This window comes from Theropithecus gelada, chromosome 6, assembly GCF_003255815.1.
Source record: "Theropithecus gelada isolate Dixy chromosome 6, Tgel_1.0, whole genome shotgun sequence".
Taxonomy (NCBI): domain Eukaryota; kingdom Metazoa; phylum Chordata; class Mammalia; order Primates; family Cercopithecidae; genus Theropithecus; species Theropithecus gelada.
This window is the reverse complement of record NC_037673.1, coordinates 149,974,087-149,996,016: the sequence shown is the minus strand read 5'-3', so window position 1 is coordinate 149,996,016 and position 21,930 is coordinate 149,974,087. Positions and strand designations below refer to the sequence as shown.

At 41.6% G+C, this 21,930-nt stretch overlaps 1 protein-coding gene across 10 annotated transcripts in view; it reads right to left on the bottom strand.

Moving 5' to 3' along the window:
* Window positions 1–21,930, bottom strand: part of GRIA1 (glutamate ionotropic receptor AMPA type subunit 1) — a 322,279-nt gene that overhangs the window by 154,777 nt on the left and 145,572 nt on the right. For 9 of the 10 annotated variants that reach the window (XR_003119865.1, XR_003119866.1, XM_025388301.1 and 6 more), the window contains 3 exons: window positions 9,914–10,153; window positions 6,198–6,382; window positions 837–890 (listed from right to left, as the gene is read on the bottom strand). Coding sequence is in view for 8 of the 10 variants with exons in the window: in XM_025388301.1 (XP_025244086.1) it covers window positions 837–890; window positions 6,198–6,382; window positions 9,914–10,153 (479 nt within the window). In the remaining 2 variants the exon portion in view is untranslated. The remainder of the gene's footprint in view (window positions 1–836; window positions 891–6,197; window positions 6,383–9,913; window positions 10,154–21,930) is intronic. The other variant, XM_025388308.1, reaches the window with a different exon arrangement.

Sequence of the window (21,930 nt, the reverse complement as noted above, 5' to 3'; positions counted from 1 at the left end):
GTGCTTTATAAAATATATCTCAATAAAGCCTTTAAAAATGGGGTTAAACACCAAATGAAATTACATTTGGCTTTGGACAGAAAAGCTAGAAGAATTAAACTTCATGATAAAAAAGTGGAGGTGTAAAACATGACCCAGAAAAAATAGACTTCACAGAAATAGTGGTTACAAAAGAAAACTCATAATGGTACATGCTAGTAGGTAAAATTTAATATATACAAAAAATGATTTGATGAGTTGTTTTCTTTGTAATATAAAAAACAGTAGCACTCGATACAATGATCTGTAGTACGTTAAAACAAATATATATATATTTGTTTTATATATATATTTTTTAAACAGACTTATCTATGCCATGTAGAAAAGTGAATATAAACTAAGTGGACATAATATTGTTCATGCTGGGAAGTTGTTTCTGGTTAAAATTTTGTCAATACTAGTGTAATTATGATGTAAATTTATTTATAAGCAGTAAAACTATCACTGGGGTCAAAATAGAGGGCCCAAAACAGTAGGATCAAGACATCTTGTATTAATTCAAAGATGTGGTGATTTTGTCCCTATTGCCAAGGGGCAGAGCCAATTAAAGCTGGAATTGTGAAGATGATAAAGCCTTGCCCACCAGTATGCTCTCTTCTGAGGAAGGTTAGAGGTTCATGAACAGTGTGTTGTGGCTTGATGAGTGGGATGTGGAGAAGATAAAAATTTATTATTGCCAAGACTCATTACAGCCCTGAATTGCCCCTTCCACCTACTCAGTTCACATCAGCAAGAGGCAAGGTAGGTCCCCAAACCTGGAGAAGCCTTGAGTTGAGAGCCTGCAGTGCTCTACTCACCAGATTTGCAAGGATGTAGTGGTAGCCGATGCCGTTCTTCTCCAGCTTTATAATCTACAAAACATAATAGGTGGAGACTCATTAATCGTACTAACAATTAAAGCCACAACAGCAACAGTAATAATGGCAACTGATATTGAGTACTTACAATGTGCCCTATCCTAAGCACTCGAAATACAATATCCCAACCACTCCAAGGATGGTGGCATTGTTAACATCCTTGTTTTACAAATAAGGAATAGGCATGGAGTGTCTATTATATAAACTCCGTAAGTTGTAATCTTACAGCTCTTGAGTGGCAGATAGCAGAATTTGAAATCAGTTTTGTCTGATTCCAAGGGTAGAGTGCTGTTACTGTAACCCCGAGGACCCATCTGAAACGCTCACTGCATTCTTTCTTTCATAAACCTTCTTTGTATGTGAAGATTCTTCTTTAGGTGGGAATCTTATGTTGCATGAAATCTGTCATGATGATATTTGCTGATTGGAAGGACAGACGAGTTAATAGGTGGATGGTGGATGAACAGTCAGATGGGTAGGTGGATGACTTCACCTTCAATTCCTTGCATGAACCATATGTAGATGCTCTTCTTTCTTTTTCTGAATTTTGTGCCTTCCTCCCCGAATCAGTTGGGTACTCAGACATTAATGGATTGCCCAAGTTAGAAGCTGGAAGGGAAGGTTAGGATCATCTGGTCCAACCTCTCACTGTACAGATAGGAAGTCAAGATCCAAAGAGGGAAAGTGGTTTGCCCAGATCCGATAGTAGCCTGGTGGCAGCATCAGGACAGGGACCTGACTCCTGTGAACTTTTCCATTTGATGTTTGATTATGGTTAATCATTAAGAACTAGTGCCCATGAATACCCTTTTATCCCAAAATGCAGACTATCCCTAATTATCACAGGTAGAAAAAATATTTGTGGAAAGAACTGTCCAGAAGTTTGCTTGGGCAGGAAACACACCTAATAATGAATGGTTAAGACTACAGACCTTGGTTTTAGATCTAGCTCAACCTGCAAATTAACTTAATCTAATTCCCCATTTTTTTTTAAAATCATCAAATTGGGGTTAGTGTACTCTTCTTGGTGTCTCTCCCCCTGTACAGTTGCAAGGAGACATATAACAAATGATAAGTACTTGGGCTTCTCTAACTGAATAAATTTTCAAGGTTATTAAAATCCACATTCAGACATCTACTTAACTGGATGTATGTGCATAGTGACTCACATTTTTTTTTATGTGGGGAAAAATTAAATGCAAGCACACACAATGAATTCTTTGAAACAGTGGTTAGATTGTGAAATTCCAGACCAAGGAGCTCAAATACTGTTGGGATGATAGTTTTATTCATAATTCTTCATTACTTTTTCATCTTCTTGTCAAATGGTTTGCTGCCTTTTCAACAATGAGATACCTTTATCAAAAACCTATTCAGCTTCTAAGAAACACAAAACAGCAAATACATGATATTTTAAAACCAACCACATTCAGGCAATGGAGAAATATCATCCCCACAAGATGAAAGTACAAATTGAAACATAGGAAACAGCTGATAACTGATGACTTTTTTGACTTATAAAAACTGGCAATTTCATGTGATCCAACCTGATATCAACCTTCCCATCTATCTACTCCCCAACCTACACATTGACCTTCCCTCCTCTAATAACTTCCTTTCACAAATATGTATTAAGTGCTTGCTATGGGTGAAGCACTGTTGGCAACACAGTGGAAAGGTGAAAGAAGCACAGTGCTTGCCCTCTTGGAGATTACACTTTACTGAGAGGAGATCCATAATAAATACATGAACAGATAAATACATACAGGGTAACAAACTGAGAAAGGTGTTGTAAATGTAAGAGGCAATTTCACAAAGGGTCCATCACCTCACTGACCCCCATTACTTCAAAGCTCATTCCCAATGCATTGCCTTCATTCACAATACTTGTGTCTGAATGGCCTCTCCCATTCTCTCTGATTGTTCGTATCCTTAATGGCTGAGCTCCAATCTCAACGCCTCTGTAAAACCCTCTATGATTAATGAATTAATCCATTCAACAAATATTTATTGAACATAAATTATATGCCAAGCACTATGCTATGTGCTGGAGAAAGAGCATTGAGCAAGTGAGGCAAGGTCTCCGTGCCCTCACTGAGTTGGAGTTGACATTTTAGTAGGGTGCCAGATGGTCAACATATAAATAGATAATGAACAAGATTTCAGCAGGTACAAGCACCATGAAGACAATAACATAGGGGGATGTGATGGATGGCCTCAGCAGGTCCTGGTCTACTCTCACTTCTAACTCATATTGTGCTTAATGACTGTATTATATGCTTTGGCATCATATATTGATAAAGTGTTATAGTCTAATAACCCTGTTCTTTGCTCACAAACCTTCACTGACTCCCCACTGTTTACAGAATAAACCCTAAACTCTTTCTAATGGTTTCTGAGGAAATTCTTGATTATGTGTTTATCTTTCTGCCATCCTCTCCAGTGGACTCTCAGCATCCATCACTCAGCCTGCAAAACGGCACTATGAAACCTAGCCCTCACATGCCCTCTGGGCCTCCTAACACGCCCTTTCATCCATCTTAAAGGCTCTTATCCAGCCAATGGCTACCTATAGAAATCCAGATTTATCTTACATTTAAGAACTTTCATAGAGGCTTCATTGATTCCTTATTCTTTTAATTCACTAAAAAGAATGTATTGAATACTTTATTTGGTGCCAAGCACTATCCAAGGCATTGTGGACTCAGCAGGGAAGAAAATAAAACAAAAATCCCTGGCATCGCCGAGCTTAGATTTTAGTTGGGAGGCTGGAGACAGACACAGGCAATTAATTCCCTATTTGGAATTTTGAGTCACTGTTTTTTTTTTTTTTCCCCTCAGATTAGGTGAAAAATTTCATGTTAGACTGCATGCAGTTACTTAATGTAACTGTATCCCAGGTATGTTCCCAGTTACTGAATGTGAGATAGTCCAGGATGATGCTAAGTGTGAGATTGTAAGTCAGAGATGTAAGTTGTAGGCTCGTTACTGTCATTCATTAGTTGTCTGAGCCTAAGGCAAATAACTTAATCAATTTGACCGTCAGTCATTCTGTCTATAAAATGTGAGCATAAGCAATGAATCAAGTGATCTGTAAAATCCTTTCAACTCTTTGGTCTTACTTTTCAAAATAGATGAATGAAATAATTTTTAAAAATGTTAATAAGCTACAATCTAAAATACCCATACAAACAGGTCACTTCTTTACAAAATGCAAGTTTACCCTTTGACAGAGGAGTTAATTGTAGAGAGCAGAAGCAGAAAAGTTGCATGTTTAAGAGGTTGGGCTCTGTGGCCAGACCAAGAAAGGTTTGACTTCCTGCTTTTATTATAAGCTAGCTGTGAGATCTTGGGCAAGTATAATCTCTCTTTTCTTCATCTATAAAATAGGGGAATTGATAAAAGCTGTTTTACATAGTTGATGTGAGAATGAAATAGGATTATGCATGGAAAGGGCTTGACCTAGTATTTGGTATACCATACACACTCAAAAAATAGTAGCAATGGCTACTGTCTGTACCATAGAACAATATACAATAGGTCATCCGTCTATTAATATGTCATTATCATTCAGCACTTTTTCCGTCGACTCTGTTATCTTGTCTTTTTACCAGTTTTATAGAACAGAGGCCTTCATTCATGTTTTACAGATGGATTCACTTATGCCCAAGGAAGGAAGTGACTCAAGAAGCCGGTCCTAGTAGGCACTAGGAATAGCAAAAATAGGCAAATGCTTGCATGCGTCACTTACTGTGGTGGAGAGTCTGTTCTAAGTGCTTCACATGAATTGATTCTTACAATTCTCACAAGAGCCCTCTAAAGGTGGCTATTATGAGGATGATGCCCATTTTACAGATCAAGAACTTGAGATATAGAAAGACTAAAAACCTGGTCAAGGTCACAAAGCCAGTAAATACTAGAGCTGGGATTTGAACCCTAGCCAGTCTGGTTTTATCTCTTCTCTTCACTATTATCTTATCCTGCCTGAATTGAAAACTGGAATTCAAATCCCTGACTCTGGCCCAGAGAACTTCCATCTCAATGGCAACAATTTTTGATGGGTTTCTCTTTCCAAGAGGGAAGGCCAAATTCATACTTTACAAAGTAGAAGAGTTAGTGCCTTAAAGAATCCATAACATTCAAACTCTCTCCCTGTTCTATTGCTGAGGCCTCTGAGTGATAGCTGTCCTAGTACCGAGATTCTCTGTGAGGGTCCCAGGGGTCTTGAAGGCCATTAACAAACTTTGTCATGTTGTCAAGTACCTAAAACTATCAATTTTATTGTATGACATTGTTCAAAAGTTATTGCAACATCTGCTACCTTGCTAGCTCTGAATCTGAATACATAAACGTAGTTTAAAAAGATAAAGAATCTACAAAAAAATCCTGCTAATTCTGTGGTGGGCACATGCTTTTGTTCTGAGACCAGGGGAAGCACAGTTTAGAGAGATCTAGCTCAAGACTGTTGAGGTTACAATGTCTGTTTATAGAAGAATGTACCATGAATTGATTTCTCAAAGTGAAGGGCATGTTCAAGGAAACAATAGAAAGAAAGGTGGCTGCAGCTTCATTAGCCTCTTAAAACAGGTAAGTGGGTGAAAGGAATGAGATGCCAAACCCTGGATCATGAGTGACAGAGTCCAGAGTCGAACCCAGAAATTTGTCTCTATAAGCTGTGTTCCTAATATGATAACATTTCATAAACTCTAAAATGAAATGTAATTTATCATTATTTTTTATTTTTATTTTTTGAGACAGTCTTGCTCTGTTGCCTAGGCTGGAGTGCAGTGGCACAATCTTGGCTCACTGCAACCTCCACCTCCCAGGTTCAAGAGATTCTCCTGCCTCACTGCCTCACCCTCCTGAATAGCTGGGATTATAGGTACATGCCACCACGCCCGGCTAATTTTTTTTTTTTTTTAGTAGAGATAGGGTTCCACCATGTTGGCTAGGCTGGTCTTGAACTCCTGACTTCAGGTGATCCGCCTGCCTCAGCCTCCCAAAGTGCTGAGATTACAGGCCTGAGCCACTGCACCCAGCATTTTTTGTCTTCTTCTTCTTCTTCTTTTTTTCACAAAAGAGGGATACATTGGAGTTAACAGGTCTGAGAACCATTTGAAGCCCTATGTCAAGGCTCCCATTGTTTGTAGTATTTCAGAATTAAATTTTGTGAGTTATGGAAAATGAGATGGAAGTCATCTTGTCTCACCTAGTCAAGAAGCCTCTTTAAAGGCAAAAGTGTATCTGGCTACTCCTGAATCACCTCCCGCACCCACCCTGAGCCCTTGCTGCTTTCACTACCTGGCCCAAGATAGCATTGAGGCGTTCTGATTCACAGTCCACCACCACCAGTCGCTCCTTTTTCTTCTCCAGGTCCTGAAACAGCATCCGGTATCCCTCCTCTGTGGTTGTCAAAATGTTGACTGCTGTCACCTGCCAGTTCTTCTCGGCAGCTGTGTCCAGGACTTTCTGCAGGACGGATAAGCCTGAAGTTTGGATGATTAGGATAGAGAAATGACACACAATCAGGATTTGTGGGCACCACCCACACCCATCAGGCACCTACCTCCCCTGGCTACCCCCAAATCCACTCTTCTGCCAAAATCAGTTCTGGTTTTCTCTGGCTGCAAAAGTCTGAACTCTGTGAGGTCAGGCACTGTGTTTCTGAACATAGTAGATGGTAGAACTAGTGATTAAAAAACACAATCGCCTGTAATCCCAGCACTTTGGGAGGCCGAGACGGGCGGATCACGAGGTCAGGAGATCGAGACCATCCTGGCGAACACGGTGAAACCCCGTCTCTACTAAAAAATACAAAAAACTAGCCGGGCGAGGTGGCGGGTGCCTGTGGTCCCAGCTACTCGGGAGGCTGAGGCAGGAGAATGGCGTAAGCCCGGGAGGCGGAGCTTGCAGTGAGCCGAGATCGCGCCACTGCACTCCAGCCTGGGCGAGAGAGCGAGACTCCGTCTCAAAAAAAAAAAACAAAAAACAAAAAAAAACACAATCTAAGGCTCAAATCCAACATATGGCTAAATGACCTTGTGCAGGCTCATTAGCCTCTTCAAACTTTAGTTTCTTTAAAGGTAAAGTGTGGTGTAAATAATGACCACCTCATAGTGTCATTATGAGGATTAAGTGAGAATGTTTGACACATACCAGAGTCTGATACCTGCAAGGGTTTTATAAATATTAGCAGTTAGTTTTATTGGGCACTCAGTAACTGCTTATTAAATGTGCCAACCTAGCATCTAAGTGGTCACCTAATAACTGCTGATCAAATTTGTGAAAGTTCAATATAGTATCTTTAATACCTAATACTTTGTCTCTCACACAGTAGGTGTTTAATATGTATCCTGGGGAGCTGGGACCAGTGGCTCACGCCTGTAATCCCAGCACTTTGGGAGGCCAAGGTGGGTGGATCACCTGAGGTCAGGAGTTTGAGACCAGTATGGCAAACATGGTGAAACCCCGTCTCTACTAAATAAAATTACAAAAATTAGCCTGGCATGGTGGTGGGTGCCTGTAATACCAGCTACTTGGTAGGCTGAGGCAGGAGAATTCCTCGAATCTGGGAGGTAGCGGTTGCAGTGAGCCCACGTCGTGCCATTGCACTCCAGCCTGGGTGACAAAAGTGAAACTCTGTCTCAATAACTAACTAACTAACTAACTAACTAACTAACTAACTAAAATGTGTCCTGAATTAAACTACTCTCTTTTGATTTACAGGTAAATTAATAGAGAGGCCATTACTGAATGCTGCTTTGTTTCTTCTTGGAGAATTAGATGGTGTATTGGTTTCCTATTGCTGCTGTAACAAGTTACCACACACTCAGTGGCTTAAAACAACACAAATGTGCTATCTTACAGTTCTTGAGGTAAGATACTTGAGATAGGTGTCCTAGGCTAAAATCAAGGTGTCAGCAGGGCTGTGTTGGTGTCTGAAGGTTCTAGGGGAGAATCCACTCTCTTGTCTTTCCAACTTCTAGAGGCTACCTGCATTTCTTGGCATATGGCCCCTTCCATCTTCAAGGACAGTAATGGTGGTCGAGTCTTTCTCACATTCCACCACTCTGACACTGACTCTTCTGACTCCGACTTCCACATTTAAGGACCTTGTGATTACATTGTGTCCCTCCAACATAATCCAGGATAATCACCCTATTAAAGGTCAATAGTTTAGCAACCTCAATCCCATCTGTAGCCTTAATTTTCCTTTGCCATGTAACATAGACATATTCTCAGTTTCCTGTGATCACAACATGAACATCTTGGGGGGGAGTGTCATTATTAATTATTCACAGATATTATTTTGATTTTGCATGGATTAATTTTTTGTATGTATGTCATTTCTGACGCTCAGTAACACTGCTAACCTCTTCTACAGTGACCAATATAGTACCTGGCCTCAAGAATCATCTGTAGATTCGTTCTGCTATGCCTTCCTATGTTTGTTTCCTTTTCAGTACAAGTTGGTTGGTGTGTTTGAGATTAACATTTACTGAAAATTTACTGTGTGTCTGGCACTGTTCTACTGGTTTTAATTCACTTAATCTTTCAAGGTAGATACTATTATTATCCCTATTTTACAGTGTGGAAATTGAGGCTCAGAGAGATTTAGTCATTAGTCCAAGGTCACACAGCTAATAAATGGCAGAGCTCTGAGCTCTGAGTTCTGAGGTAGGTGGAGCTCTTTTGAGAGTGTGGGTGCTTCTGCTGGCCCCAGAGATGATCTCACACAAGCAAAGGTACATTTTTCCAACTTTATTACTTCCAGGCCTCTAGTTTCATTATGCTGCAAAGCTGTCCTGAAATAGACCTCCAAGTGACCCCTGAAGTAGTTGCAGTCTGAGAGGGGAAGTCATCAAAGTGGGGACAGTGAAGGGAAAATCAAAGAAAATAGGGTGTTTCTGGTTTCTTCTTCTGTTGGCTCCTTCCCATCTGAACAATGCCTGCCTAACTGCCTGAAAAATCACTTTCACAAACTGCTCTCCAACTCAAAAGTCTTCTAAGACTCCCTGCAGGCAACCACATCAGTACTGTACTCCTGTCTCACCTTTCAGGCCTTGCATGACCCATTTATTTGTTTACACCAGTAGTGACTAAATTATCACAAGACTATTTAGTATACAGTGGGAAGGTAAGACAGTGCAAGACAAACATTACGGGAGCTGGAGAGAGCGCTCCCATCCAGAGAACTGGGGAATAGGGAAAGTGGTATTTGAACAGCCTGCAAAAGAGGAGAAGGATTTACAGATGTAGATTGGAGAAGGGAAGTGCATTCCAGAAAACTGGAATAACATGAGTAAAGACATAGAGAGGAAAAAGTATAGAAAACATTTGGAAAATGTGATGTTAAATTCAAAGGAGGAAGAACTAGAAAGCCCAGAGAAGGATGAAGATTATGATGAGGATGAAGATGATGATGATGATGATGATGATGATAACATCTAACACCAGAAAGAATTTTGAGTTTTTACTATGTTGCAGGCACTGAACACTTTGTAGTCATCTCATTCAGTTTCACAAAACCTTTATAAGGTAGAGACTGTTTTTGTCTTCATTATAGACATGAGAAAATGAAGGTATAGAGAATTTTATCCCCATTATACAAATGCTGAAATTGAGGCAGAGAGAGTTCGTCCAAAGTCAAACAACTGGAGAAGACAGAACCTAGGTTTCGGATTCAAATCTGTCTGACTCCAAAGTCTGAGATCCTTTGGCACTGAGTTCGGACTCAGGAGCCATGAAAGCTTGGTGAGCTGTAGAGTGACTTGGTGCATTAAGAGAATTATTCTCAGAATGCGTTTCCAAAATGAATTAGAGGTTACTACCGATAAATGCATTTCCAAAATGAATTAGAGGTTAGCTACTGATAAATCAGTCAGATTTCTCAGAAAGAAAGCATTTTGGATAATTTTCCCACATTTTTCAGGGAAGCAGTGAGGCGTCATTCTCCTTTCTGCTGGTAATTTTCTCTCCATCCCTCAAAAGTCTCCCTCCCCTAACCCTTGGCTTACCCCGGTCAGCATCATAAATGTAGACAAATTTCTGCCACTTGTAATGGTCGATGATGCTGATGAGGGCATCCTGCAGTTCAGGGCGCAGCTGAAGGACAAACTGATTGGATGTATCAACGGGAAAGCTCGGCGTAATGAAGCAGACGTGGAGGGCCCCACAGAAGGAGGTCAGCATGTTGACAGTCCTACGTTCATAAAACCCAAAGATGGCATAGACTCCTTTGGAGAACTGGGAACAGACTAGAAGAAGAGAAGAGAAGGATTAATGAATAGAAGACTGCAAAAGTGGTCAGATGACTCCAAAATGAATCCATCCACTAGTTCATCCATCCAACCCATCAACTATCCACCCAACCATCATCTATTCATCTACCCATCCAACAAACCAATCCATCCATCAGTCTTTTTGACACACCAGTCTATCCAACTGTCCATCCATCCTACCCATCTAACCATCCCACTCACACATTCACCTGTTCAACACGTCCTTCATCTGTATAAATCCAATTTTATTAGGTATCTATTACAAGCCAGAAGTTGTCATGGTTATTAATTATAGTAGCCATATATATAAGACACTTTCATCTATTACCTTACTTGGTCTCTACAATGACCCTGTTGAGGTTAGAAAGGGATGACTGAGTCATTGTTTTAAAGGGGAGAAACCAAGGCTCAGAAATTTACTGAACATGTTCAAGGTAGCACAGCTAGGACATATGACTTGAGCAGATATCTTGACTCTTAATCTAATGATCTTTCCCTCACATTGTCTATCAGTTAAAGGCAAAGCATAAAAAGGTGCTACAGGAAGAATCCAGCTATTGCTGCTGATACATGTTTAAGAAAACAAGTGTTGATTTTCCCAGTCTGGCCCTTAACTCTCAGTGTTCATTTGTCTGCTAATGCTCATTTTGTGCTTGTACATCTTGCTAGCTGATTTTCAGACCCCCCAGTGTATCAGTCATAGTAATAGCTTAGCTGTGAGAACATACCCACAAGATCAATTCTGTAGGATCCCAATGCAGTTACCAATCCTGGTTTGCGGTTGATTACACTTGTAGTTAAAATATAATGCTAAAAAGACCAAGGTCATGGGATTAAACTCCAAGTCAGTCAGCTCCTAAACTTTGTTTTACTATATGATATAGGATGAGAGTTCATAATCTTTGCCCCAGTGAGACCAACCCCAAGCCCATCTTCAGTGCCTAAAAATTGCCCTTCCAAGGTGGATGGTGAGGAAAGTCATTCATCCTTGTCATAAGAACAGTATTTTAGAGAGCTCTGTGGTCCTTTTACATATATTGGGCTATTTAGTCCTCATCACATCCTTGTGACTTAGGTATTATTATTTTTTTCTTTTAAGATAAAAAAGTTAATGCTATTAGATCCTTTACTCTTTTTTACCATATCACCTGCTTCTAGAACCCCACATTGCCATTGTGTATGGGATCTCAAATTACACTATGCGACCATTGCCCAGAAGGTTTCATGAAATAATAGCCCCAGAAGATGCTCCTTAAAAAATAAAAGTCTTCTTTGGTCAACTACAGTTGGGAAGTGGTGCATACTTTGTCCCTGTTTTAGAGTTTCATACTTCACATTAGCTGCATAAAAGATTGTGAGGAATTCTACCCATTTTTATCCCAGATCTTGTCAAATCCATTTGCCTCCCAGACCCGTTTTGGTGAATACTTTAGAAATATTATTGAAAATCTTTTGGGCCATGTGCAGTAAAGAATGCAATTAACCACTGGTACCTAATTGTCTACTGCGAGTCTCCGTTTTCCATTAGTCCCTAGAGATAATGGGCTTTAAAGGTCATAATGTCTTAAAGATTGCCGCTGAACCATATAACACATCTGTCCTACTCCCACTGAAAACCAGCGTACCATCTGCAGGAAACCTGGCAGGTGATCATTAACATCTGCTTGCATACTTCTAGTTACTGAGATTCTGGTTTCACATAATTCCTGCTTTTGACCCCCTCTATAGACCTCCTGGTATCTGAAGGTGGTGTTCATGGCCTTGAGCTTTATGACATTTGGTTTTCAGTGACAAAATCAATTCTCTACCCAGAAGCCAGAGAGATCTTATTGAAACAACAAAGACAAAACAAACAAAACACATTGTTCTTTCTCCGTGTGCAAATCCACTCAAAGTTTTCCCTTTGCACACAGGAAAAGCCTCAACATCTGACCATCACACAGAGCATGAATAGCCTGCTCCTCTGACCTCACCTACCTTACACCCCTCTTCTACTCGCTGCCTGCTGTAGCCACACTGGCTTTTGCTCTGTTCCTCTGGGCTCCGAGCTCATTCTGCTTGGGAGACTCTGCACCAGCTGCTCCCCTCCTGCCTGCAATGCTCTTCCCTTACCTCTTTGCAAACATCACTCCTTTGTAGCAGTTGTGCCTTAGCCCAAATCTCACCTCTCTGTATAGATCTTGCTTCATTACCTCTTCTAAATAGTGACCCCTCATCAGTCTGTATCACATCACTCTGTCTTATTTCCCATCCTTTAATTATTTTATCTAAAATAATTGTCGTGGTTTATTTGTATGTACGTGTGGCTGTTTGGGTCATTGTGAATTCCCTGAAAATAAGGACATGCTTGTTTGTGCCCAAAAGCCAGCAGGGAGCCTGGGACATGGTAGATGCTTAATAAATATTTGATGAATAAAAGAATGATGAGTGCTTGATGAGGGTATACGACCTGCAGTAGGGGCAGAGGAGGAGCTGAACTCAAACAGATGACTGTTGGTTCACCCTGAACCACTTGCTTCCCTGCCTGGGTTGTTGTCTTCTAAGGTAGCCATTAATCCTCTGCCACTCACACTATTTTCTCCTGTACCCTAATGAGGACACTCTATCTATCCACAACCCACAATAGGCACTGTCTTTAAATGTCTATTGTAATAACTAGAATCAAGATTTCTATAAATGTGATTTACCTACTAGGAAGCATACATCGTGTATTATTCTCCCAGTGTTAAATATAGATTTGCCAAAATGCACAATCAATCTTCCAGGGTGAAGTGTATTTGGGGAGCACATAAACCCCATTAAAATATTATAATATGCCTCTACAGTATTTTTTGGAACTCTTCTCTCTCCTTGCTGCAATAAAATATTATCCTGCAGGATATAAATCTTATGATCCAGATCTATTCCGTCATGTCATCTACTTGGTTTCACACATTTAGTTGGGCCTCTGGGGACCTCATGGATGGTGTTTCTTGCTAGGACTTCAGAAGTGAAGTAGGAAAGGTTGAGATGGGGGTGGACGAAATGGGAGCAGGCAGACACAACAAATCCTTAGACACACAGGAGGCCGGGACATTTCCCCCTTCAAATTATCTCCTTGTTTTCCCCTTCTGCAAACATGTCTTACCTTAAACAGAGTGCTTTATCCTCTAAGGCTAAGAGGGTGCATTTACCCACTACTCCCTAAGAGAGCATGGCTTGGAGGTAGCCTGGCCTGGATTTACTTGAGTTAACCCTGGCTCCCAGAGTTGCTCAGTGCCTGACTGTCAGGCCATTTTTACACTTCAGCCAAACCTAAGCACCAGCAGAGAGAGAGAGGAAGAAAAAGAAAGAGAGAGAGAGAAAGAGACAGATAGACACTATAGGCCCAAGACCTGTGGGAGAATGCAGTCATTGGTTAAATGTTGGTACATATAATTAGTAGTAGTGAGGTATTATATCTACTTTGAATCTGTCACAACCAATATTCAATCAGAAGAGATAACAAGGTTCTGTAGACAAAGTACTAGGCTAGCTGTCTGAAGACCTGGACAATTCTCTTTTTGATTTTATCATTACAGAGTACTTGTATGACTTTAAGTAAATCCCACGCTCTCCTGGACCTCAGCTTTCCCATCTGTGAAATGATTGTTTGATCTCTGTAATGTTTAATGCCCCTTCAGACTCTGACATTCTAGAGTCTAGTCTAATTGATTGGAAAATGTTTACTGATTCGACAACACTTTAGTTATTTAGTCAAATTTTAACAACCCCCAGTGCACTTTTTCAAATCCAGTAAGCAGGTAAGTCTCTGAGTTCTTGGATTCCCTTGTAACAAAATCCTGGAAGCCTGCACTAACTGTTCCCCTCCTGCCGGCAACCTACTTTTCTTACCTCTTTGCAAAGATCACTCCTTTGCAGGAGTTGTGTCTCAGCCCAAATCTCACTTTCCTGAACAGATTTACCTTCGTTTCTTCTTTTAAATAGATGCATTTGGAGTCTTAAGAGTTAAGACACAACTTTTAACCTGCTATGTGAATAAGTTATCCAGTACAGAGATGAAAGGAGGCAGACTAGAAAGGGAGCCAGAGATGGAGACTACATTGTCAGATATGATGAGTAGGAGAGAAGAGATGGGGCATTTTTCAGAATCAGAACTCTGTGCATACTGGGTTAATGTATAGACTTCCATCATGTTGCTGGGATGAAATGTAGTGTTCACCGCTTAGAAAGCATTGGGATATTAGTGTTCTCTTTCTTTCTTCTTCTTCTTTTTGCTTTTTTTTTTTTGAAACAGGGTCTAACTGTGTCACCTGGGCTGGAGTGCAGTGGTGCCATCATGGCTCATGCAGCTCCAAACTGTAGAGGTGGGATCTCATTATGTTGCGCAGGCTGGTCTTGAACTGCTGGCCGGCCTCAAGTGATCCTCCCGTCTCAGCCTCTTAAAGTGCTGGGATTGCAGGCGTGAGCCACTGTGCCTGGCCTGTAATGCTTTCTGATAGTAATAATTGAGAGCTGATACTTCAACACCTGCCAAGTGCCAGACACTGTGCCAAGGACATTTCCCTGCATTAACTCCTTTCATTCCTTGAGGTGGGTTTCAAATTGGAGAAGTGAGGTCCAGAACCAGCACAAGGCAAGTGAGATATGACCTTTACCAGTCTGACTGCAGAGCGTGAGCCCTTAATGTCTGTGATATGTCGTGGATGTTTGAAATAGTCTTGGGACATGGGTCAGCTTCAGTTTCTGGAAAATCCTCTCATGTAGCACGCTGCCTTCCCCTGATGCCAGGTGAAGAGGCATTACTACATTAGAATCTATTGAACTATAAGCAAATAAAATTGAGTGGTATGTTTGATTTATTCCTGTCTCATCCCTGGGAAGTCTATACACATACACACCTATTCTTCAGTCCATCTATCAATCCACCCACCATTCGACACCCAGCATCTGGCACTTGTGAAGACACTATGTTAGGCAATGGAGATACAATGGTAAACCAGCCCATCCCCAACCACTTTGGGACTCTCACTTTAACAATGGGAGAGACTGACAACTATGTAGGCAATGGCAATTCAGTCTACACGCTATGTTAAGGATGAGTTCAGCAGGCAGGGACACCTAACCCCAGCCTTTGGGGACCTCAAAGAAAGCTTCCAAGAGGAAGTGCCAGTTTTGACACTGAAAGGTAGGGAGGAATCATCCAGGAGAGGGGTTTTGGTACAGTTACATGTGCATAAAGATTATCGTATACGGGTAGAGGGAACAGCAACAGCAAAGGCCTGGCAGAGATAGAGAGAGCATTCAGGGAACCCTGCCAGAGTGTCAGATTCTGAGGGCCCTGCCTCCAAGAAACTCTGCAGCAGAGCGTGTCCAACAATCAGAGTGAGTAAAAAATGAGGCCAGGAATTCCCTCTTGGGGAGGCAGGAGGGCAGGAACCAGTAAGGGCAGGAAAACCCACACACTGCACGGCGCGGGCTGTCCAATTCCATTCTCAGCTCACTCAAACCTCTTTGATAATCACTCCTGGTTAGGGCACCATCCACTTAGTATCAATAAATCTCCCAGCCCTGGGCACTGGCCCTGACAGCTCTCTCCCAGGGAGGGAACTCCTGGCATTAGCAACTCCTTTTTTATTGTCACTTCATTTAAGACCTCTCACACCGACATTTCTACTTGGATCCTGGCTCTAGTCCCTGGGAATGTGGCAGCCTTATTGTAAATAGCAGATAATGAGGTGACAGGACAACTTCATTTTAGGGGAGGGAGATCAAAAGTATGTGTGAATGGGAGGACTTTTAGGCACTCATTCCCCTCCCAGAATAATTCTATCCTTATTGATGGGAATCACATTCTTGATCATCAGACTCTAATGTTGTGACATCAAATGATGTGCTTTATTTCCATCACTCAGAGGACAATAAGAGTGCCTGTCCATCCCTTCTTATACTCTCTCGCATCCTAGATATAATGCTGACATGCAAAGAATTACCATAATAGATATAAATCATCCCCAAGCCCTCTAAACAATATCACATTTACTTAGGATTCTGTGACACATCTAGGGTGTCTATCACTTACTCGATAAAATGTTATCATTTGTTTAGTAAATTCAACAAATATTTATTGGCACCAGAAACTAATATTGTCAGAAAATTGGGGTACCACAGTAACACAAGACAGACATGTTTTCTACCTTCACAGAGCTTAAGCAAGAGTTCAGTGAGTTTTACATTAAGGAAAATAAAGGGTGATTTGAGAGTAAGAAAGGGATCAGCCACAGCATAAATAATCATAACTGCTATTATAGCCAGTGTTAACTGAGTCCTTAGCAGAGGCCAGGCACAGTGTTAAGCACCTTGTTCCTGTATCCAGGTAGAGGGACCACTTTATCCAAAGCACCTAGATGAGAGAGAAGGGAACAACAGAGAAACTCAAGAAACACCAGTATGACTGGGGTTGGGGTATGGCACAGAGTTGGAGGTGGGTGGGGACTAGGTTGCCAAGGGCCTTGCCCAGTCTGGAGAAGTTAAGTCATTGCGTCATGTATCATGTAGCATTTCACTTTGGTTTTGGATTCGTCTCAGCCTCCCAAGAACTCTCTTCATCCAGGCCCTGGTGCCCAGTTGGAAGATGGCTGCAAAAGGAGATGTGGAAGAAGAGCCATCCTCCCAGGTCAGATTTGTGTATTTATTATTAAGCATGGGTCTTAATTACTAGGCACTGAAAGCCAGTGAGATGTGGTACCACATATGAGGCTAAGAATTAGAATAAGGCTGGGTTCACTGCTTCTGGAATTTAGACTCACCTTGTGGGCTGACATATGTAGCCAAGGGCACAGGGCCAGGGCAAGCAGACTGACCAACTGGAGCTTTCCTTGTAAAATTCTTCAGGTGCCTGACATGATTGTGGAGAAGTAAGTGCAAAGAAGCACGTCTGTGAACAAGCCCCTTCTCCGCTCTGGGCTGCATTTTCCCTATCTGGACAACGGAGTTGAAACTTAATCAGTGTTTCTCAAACTTGTTTTTGTTTTGGTGAAGTACCTATAATAGAACTTTTGTACTCATTGGGGATGTGTAGTCCTACAGATGGAAATTTTCTGTTTCTTCTCTCTATCTTTCTTCTATCTAATCATTCACCCATCCAACAAGAGTTTGCTGAGCATGTAGTGGATGCTAGGCAGCAAGCTAGTGCTGGGGGTATACATCACTGGATAAAAAGACAAGTCCCTGCTCTCTTGGAGCTTAGGCTCTAGAGAATAAGAGAGAGGACATATGAATAAACAAGGCCATTTTGGATGCTGCGAATGTTACAAAGAAAATAAAATGGGATGATGTGAGAGTGACTGGCAGGACTATTTTAGACAGATGGTCATGGAGACCTCTCTGTGTCACTAGCATTGGAGCTGAGAAGTGAACCCTAAGAAGGAGCTAGCCAGGCTAAAGGCTAAAGAAACAGTCTTAGGCAGAGGGAATGGAACAGAGGCTCTGAATGAGGTTCAGGAACAAGACTGAAGAGCTTGAGAAACAGAAGGCCCATGTGGACACGTTATAGAGGGAAAGGAGAAAAGCAGTAGAGATGAAGGTGAGGAGAAAGACATCACATAGCTCTCTGAGTAAAACTGAGCTCCTCTAAGGTATCCAGCACTTCACGTGTGGCATGGAGAGCCCTAGCACATCACTTTGGCCTAAGAGGGTCAGTCCTAGCTGGTCTCACAAGACCTTTCCTCTCTAACATCCCATAGCTCAAGTCCATGGATAGAGACAATGGAGGGGAAGGTTGTTGTGACTTAGTGGTATAACCTAGGAAATGGGAACAGGAACATCTGACTTAAGTGTAATGGCACGACAAACATGGGATGCTCAGTGAGTTCACTGAGCTCCAGCATAGACGTGACTGTTTTTTGGTTGTTTCTCGGCCGTAGGCTCTGGGCCTACACTCATGCCCCTGCTCCAGCCTGCACAGGCCTCCTGCCTCTTTCTTTCTTTCTTTTCAGATCCTTTCCATTCTTTAAAAGTTCAGATCAAATGCCATCTCCTTCATAAAGACCCTTACGCCTCCCTAATCCTAGCTATAAACTGAAAGTCTCCACCTATCTTTTGAATGTACCTAGAAATGTGTGCGTCTTATCAATTTTTATCTAACATCCATGCTTTATTAGTTTAAGTTCTGTAATTTGTAAGAACAGAATGTTGAAAGGATATGAGGAAGCCCCAGCTGAAAAAGTGCCTCATATAAGACAGAAACTGCAGCAGCTCTAGAAATCTAGATGTCAACAATTCATGGACAGTCTCTTTAGAGTCTCACCCTTGCTCCAGTCATTTGCGATAACTGTTTATACAGTTCAAGACTAGCCTTGCTTAGGCATGGGCCACTCCTGGGTCAAGGGAAGCAGAAAAACTATCCGCGTTACTAAGCTACCAGCCAAGTTACTAGCCAGAAGAAAATTAAGGTGCTGTGAACAGAGAGGAGATGCATGCTGGGCATATCAAGCCAACAGATGTCTACTAAATGTCTGATTGCAGTATTTCATAAATTAGAGCCCAAAATCACGTTAGGAGCTCCATAAATGTCCACAAATGTGTTAGGAACTACATACATCTAAACACTGAGTATTAAATAAGGATCTATGTCTAACTCAGTCCTTATTGTCTTTCCCCTGTGGGCTAGACACTGGAATAGAGTGGTGAATAAGACAGATGATGCCTTTGCCCTCATAAAGCTTATATTATTCTTCATATCCCTTTGAAGGATCCCCATAATGACTACACAATATTTTTGGTACATGAGTGAATATAAGAATAAATGAATGAATGTGAGTCATTTACCTATTTTAATACAGGGATATTAAGTTGACCCATCTTTCTTTCATGGCATGTCTTGCACCGAATGAATTGATTAATTTATTTTATATTATCAAGTAACTTTTTGTGTATTTATGCCTTTTCACCTGAAATTGAGATGTAAGCTCCCCTGAAGGAAGAGGTTCTCTAAATCCTCATTTTTTTTCTGCTAATATAATGAACAATAACTCATACAGAGCTAGGTAGGGAATAACCAAAATTGCATGATGCTGTTACTTGTTTCATATTCTTCTAAATTAGGCTGCCCATCTAGCATCCACAGGTCTGGAAGATACGTAATACTCCCCTGTGCTTCAGTCCCCTGAACTTGATCACTCCCTGTTAGCTTAGGCCAACAGAGAATGAGAGCTGTGCTCTTGGGCTGGCACTCAAACCCCGCCAACCTTAATGTATTCCACCCACAACACCCAGTCTCCTCAGCCATTTCTCCCCAGGCAAGAAGATTTACATCCCATTACAGAACTCAACCCTGAAGATGTTGAATGGATTCAAAATGAGGGCATTTTCACCCCATATGGCAAACTCCTTAGCATCACTGTGTACCCATGTGTTATTATGAGAAGAGGATCTTTCAGGGATGGTCCATAGAGTGACTCAACGTGTATGACCTTGATCTATCACTCCACCTAAGAGCAGTCATAGAGTCATGGATTGTTAGTACAGAAAGGTACCTGGCCTTGAAGGACTATTGGCCTAGAAAAAAGCCTAGACAGCTGTCTAAACAACTCCATTTTAAAGTGTATTTAATTTACATGTGCCTGGAATATGCAAAACCTGGTGTCCAGAGCATTACTAGTGATAAGTAGAGCCTCCTACCTCACATGATATTGGCATAGTAGTCACTCCCAACTACCCATTTGTTCTGAGAAGCTAGTACTACTTAGAAAAATACCATTCTTCTTCTTATTTATTATTGTAGTTATATCACCTATTGAGCGTTTACTATGTTCCAAATTCTATTCTTGGCACTTCACATGCATTTTATCACTTACTCTTCACAATAACCCTCTAATTTCTTTTTCCTATTTCATGCATGAGAAAGCTGAAGTTCAGGGAGATTAATTAATCTTCTCCGAGTCATTCATGTGGTGAGTGGCAGAACTGGGATATAAATCATGTTCTGTCCTACTCCATGGCCTGTGCCCTAAACCATGCTACTCCATCCCCTGAGAGTCCATCAACACAAACCAGAGCTTTCATTCTTTGGATAATAATAACAGCCAACACTGAGCACTCACTATGTGCCAAATACTAACCTAAGTGCCTTACATGAATACTCGTTTAATGCTAATTTGATAGCACAGGTTGGGGATGCAATGGTTATTTTTATTTCATAGAGAGAAAACTGAGGCTAATTAACTTGCACAAAGTCGTATAGCCATTAAGTAGAAGATTCAGAATCCAAACACAGGCATTCCAACTTCAGAGTCCTCACTTTGCTCTTCTATGCCAGGTGTAGGCAAACTTTTTCTGCAAAAAGCCAAATAGCAAATATCTTAGGTTCTGTGGGCCATATGGTCTCTGCTGCACTACTCAATGCTACTTTTATAGCATGAAGGCAGCTAAAGACAATATGTAAACAAATGAGTGTGGCTGTGTTTCAATAAAACTTTATTTAGAAAATCTGGCATTGGACTGGGTTTGGCCTGTGGGCTGTAGTTTGTAAACTCCTACCCTACACTATTCTGCTGCTAGATAGCAAGGATGAAATGCTGACAATTTGGGAGAGGTAATCATAACTTATAATGTATTATACAATTTTTAAATCTCTTACATTAATTTTCTGTTGTGAATACTCAGTAAGGTAGGCAGGACAGGAAGGATGACCTTTAAACCCATGAACAGATGAGGAGCCAAGGGTCATGCAAGGATGGACACAGGTCCGAGCCTACGTATTCCTTTTCCACTGTGGTTCTTTCATGGTGACTCTGGGTGCTCTTAAGAAGATTAAGGGAAAGGAACCCTGACAGGACCAGAGTTGTGGTTGAGATCTCAGTTTCACTGAAGACCACTGCTTGCTGATGTATGTACAAGACTCAACGGGACTGTGAAGCTCACAGATAGAGTGCAACTAACATGTTGGAACAAGGACAGAAATTCTGAGTTCTAGGCTTCCTCTTCTTAGCACTGGCCAGCTTTGGAGGCTATGTCACTGCTCCATGGCTAAAAGCCACTCTGATGAGATGACAGAGGAGACCCCAGTCTTGAGAGGGCAGGTGTTCTCAGAGGTTCATTCAAAAAGTGGATATGTACCGAGGGACTCACAACATTGTGGATGGACCCTTTGGGGCCAAGACTTCACCACATGTGGTGACTCACCAGGAATGCTGGGCCAGGGGCTCTGTCTGGAACTGGGGTGAAGAGCTCTGTTTGAAATAAGGGATCTGAGACTTGGGGTCTGAGCCTTGGGTCAACAAGGCTTATTCTTGGGTTAGGCTCAGGGGCCACAGTAAAGGCTACAGTCCAAGGCTGGAGTGAGTGTTCACTCAGTCTCATCTGGGGCTAGGAGGTGGGATTCACTAAAGAGCCCTGTTAGGGAGTACATCTACCTAACTCTGTGTGTGTGCAGTCTTTGTGAACTAGCACATGAACCAGCCAAAGCAGAACAAACAAAAGCAAAGCCATTAGCCAAAGAGAAGTGGGTCGTGGGAGAGATTAGCTTTACAGCTTCCCCCCCTGGCCCAGTCATCTCCGCAATCCCCACAGTCACAAAGCACCTTCTGCTGGTTCATGAATGAACCACTACTGCAAGGAACAGCAGGTAAATCATTCATTAAATGAAGACAGACTCTTCCTTTGGCTATCTTAATTTCTGTTCCTTGGGTGGGTGGCAGAAAAAAATCTTTTGTTTCTTATTTGCCATTCTTTTCCCATGAAAATCATATATGCAAATAGGTTTTCCTAGGCCA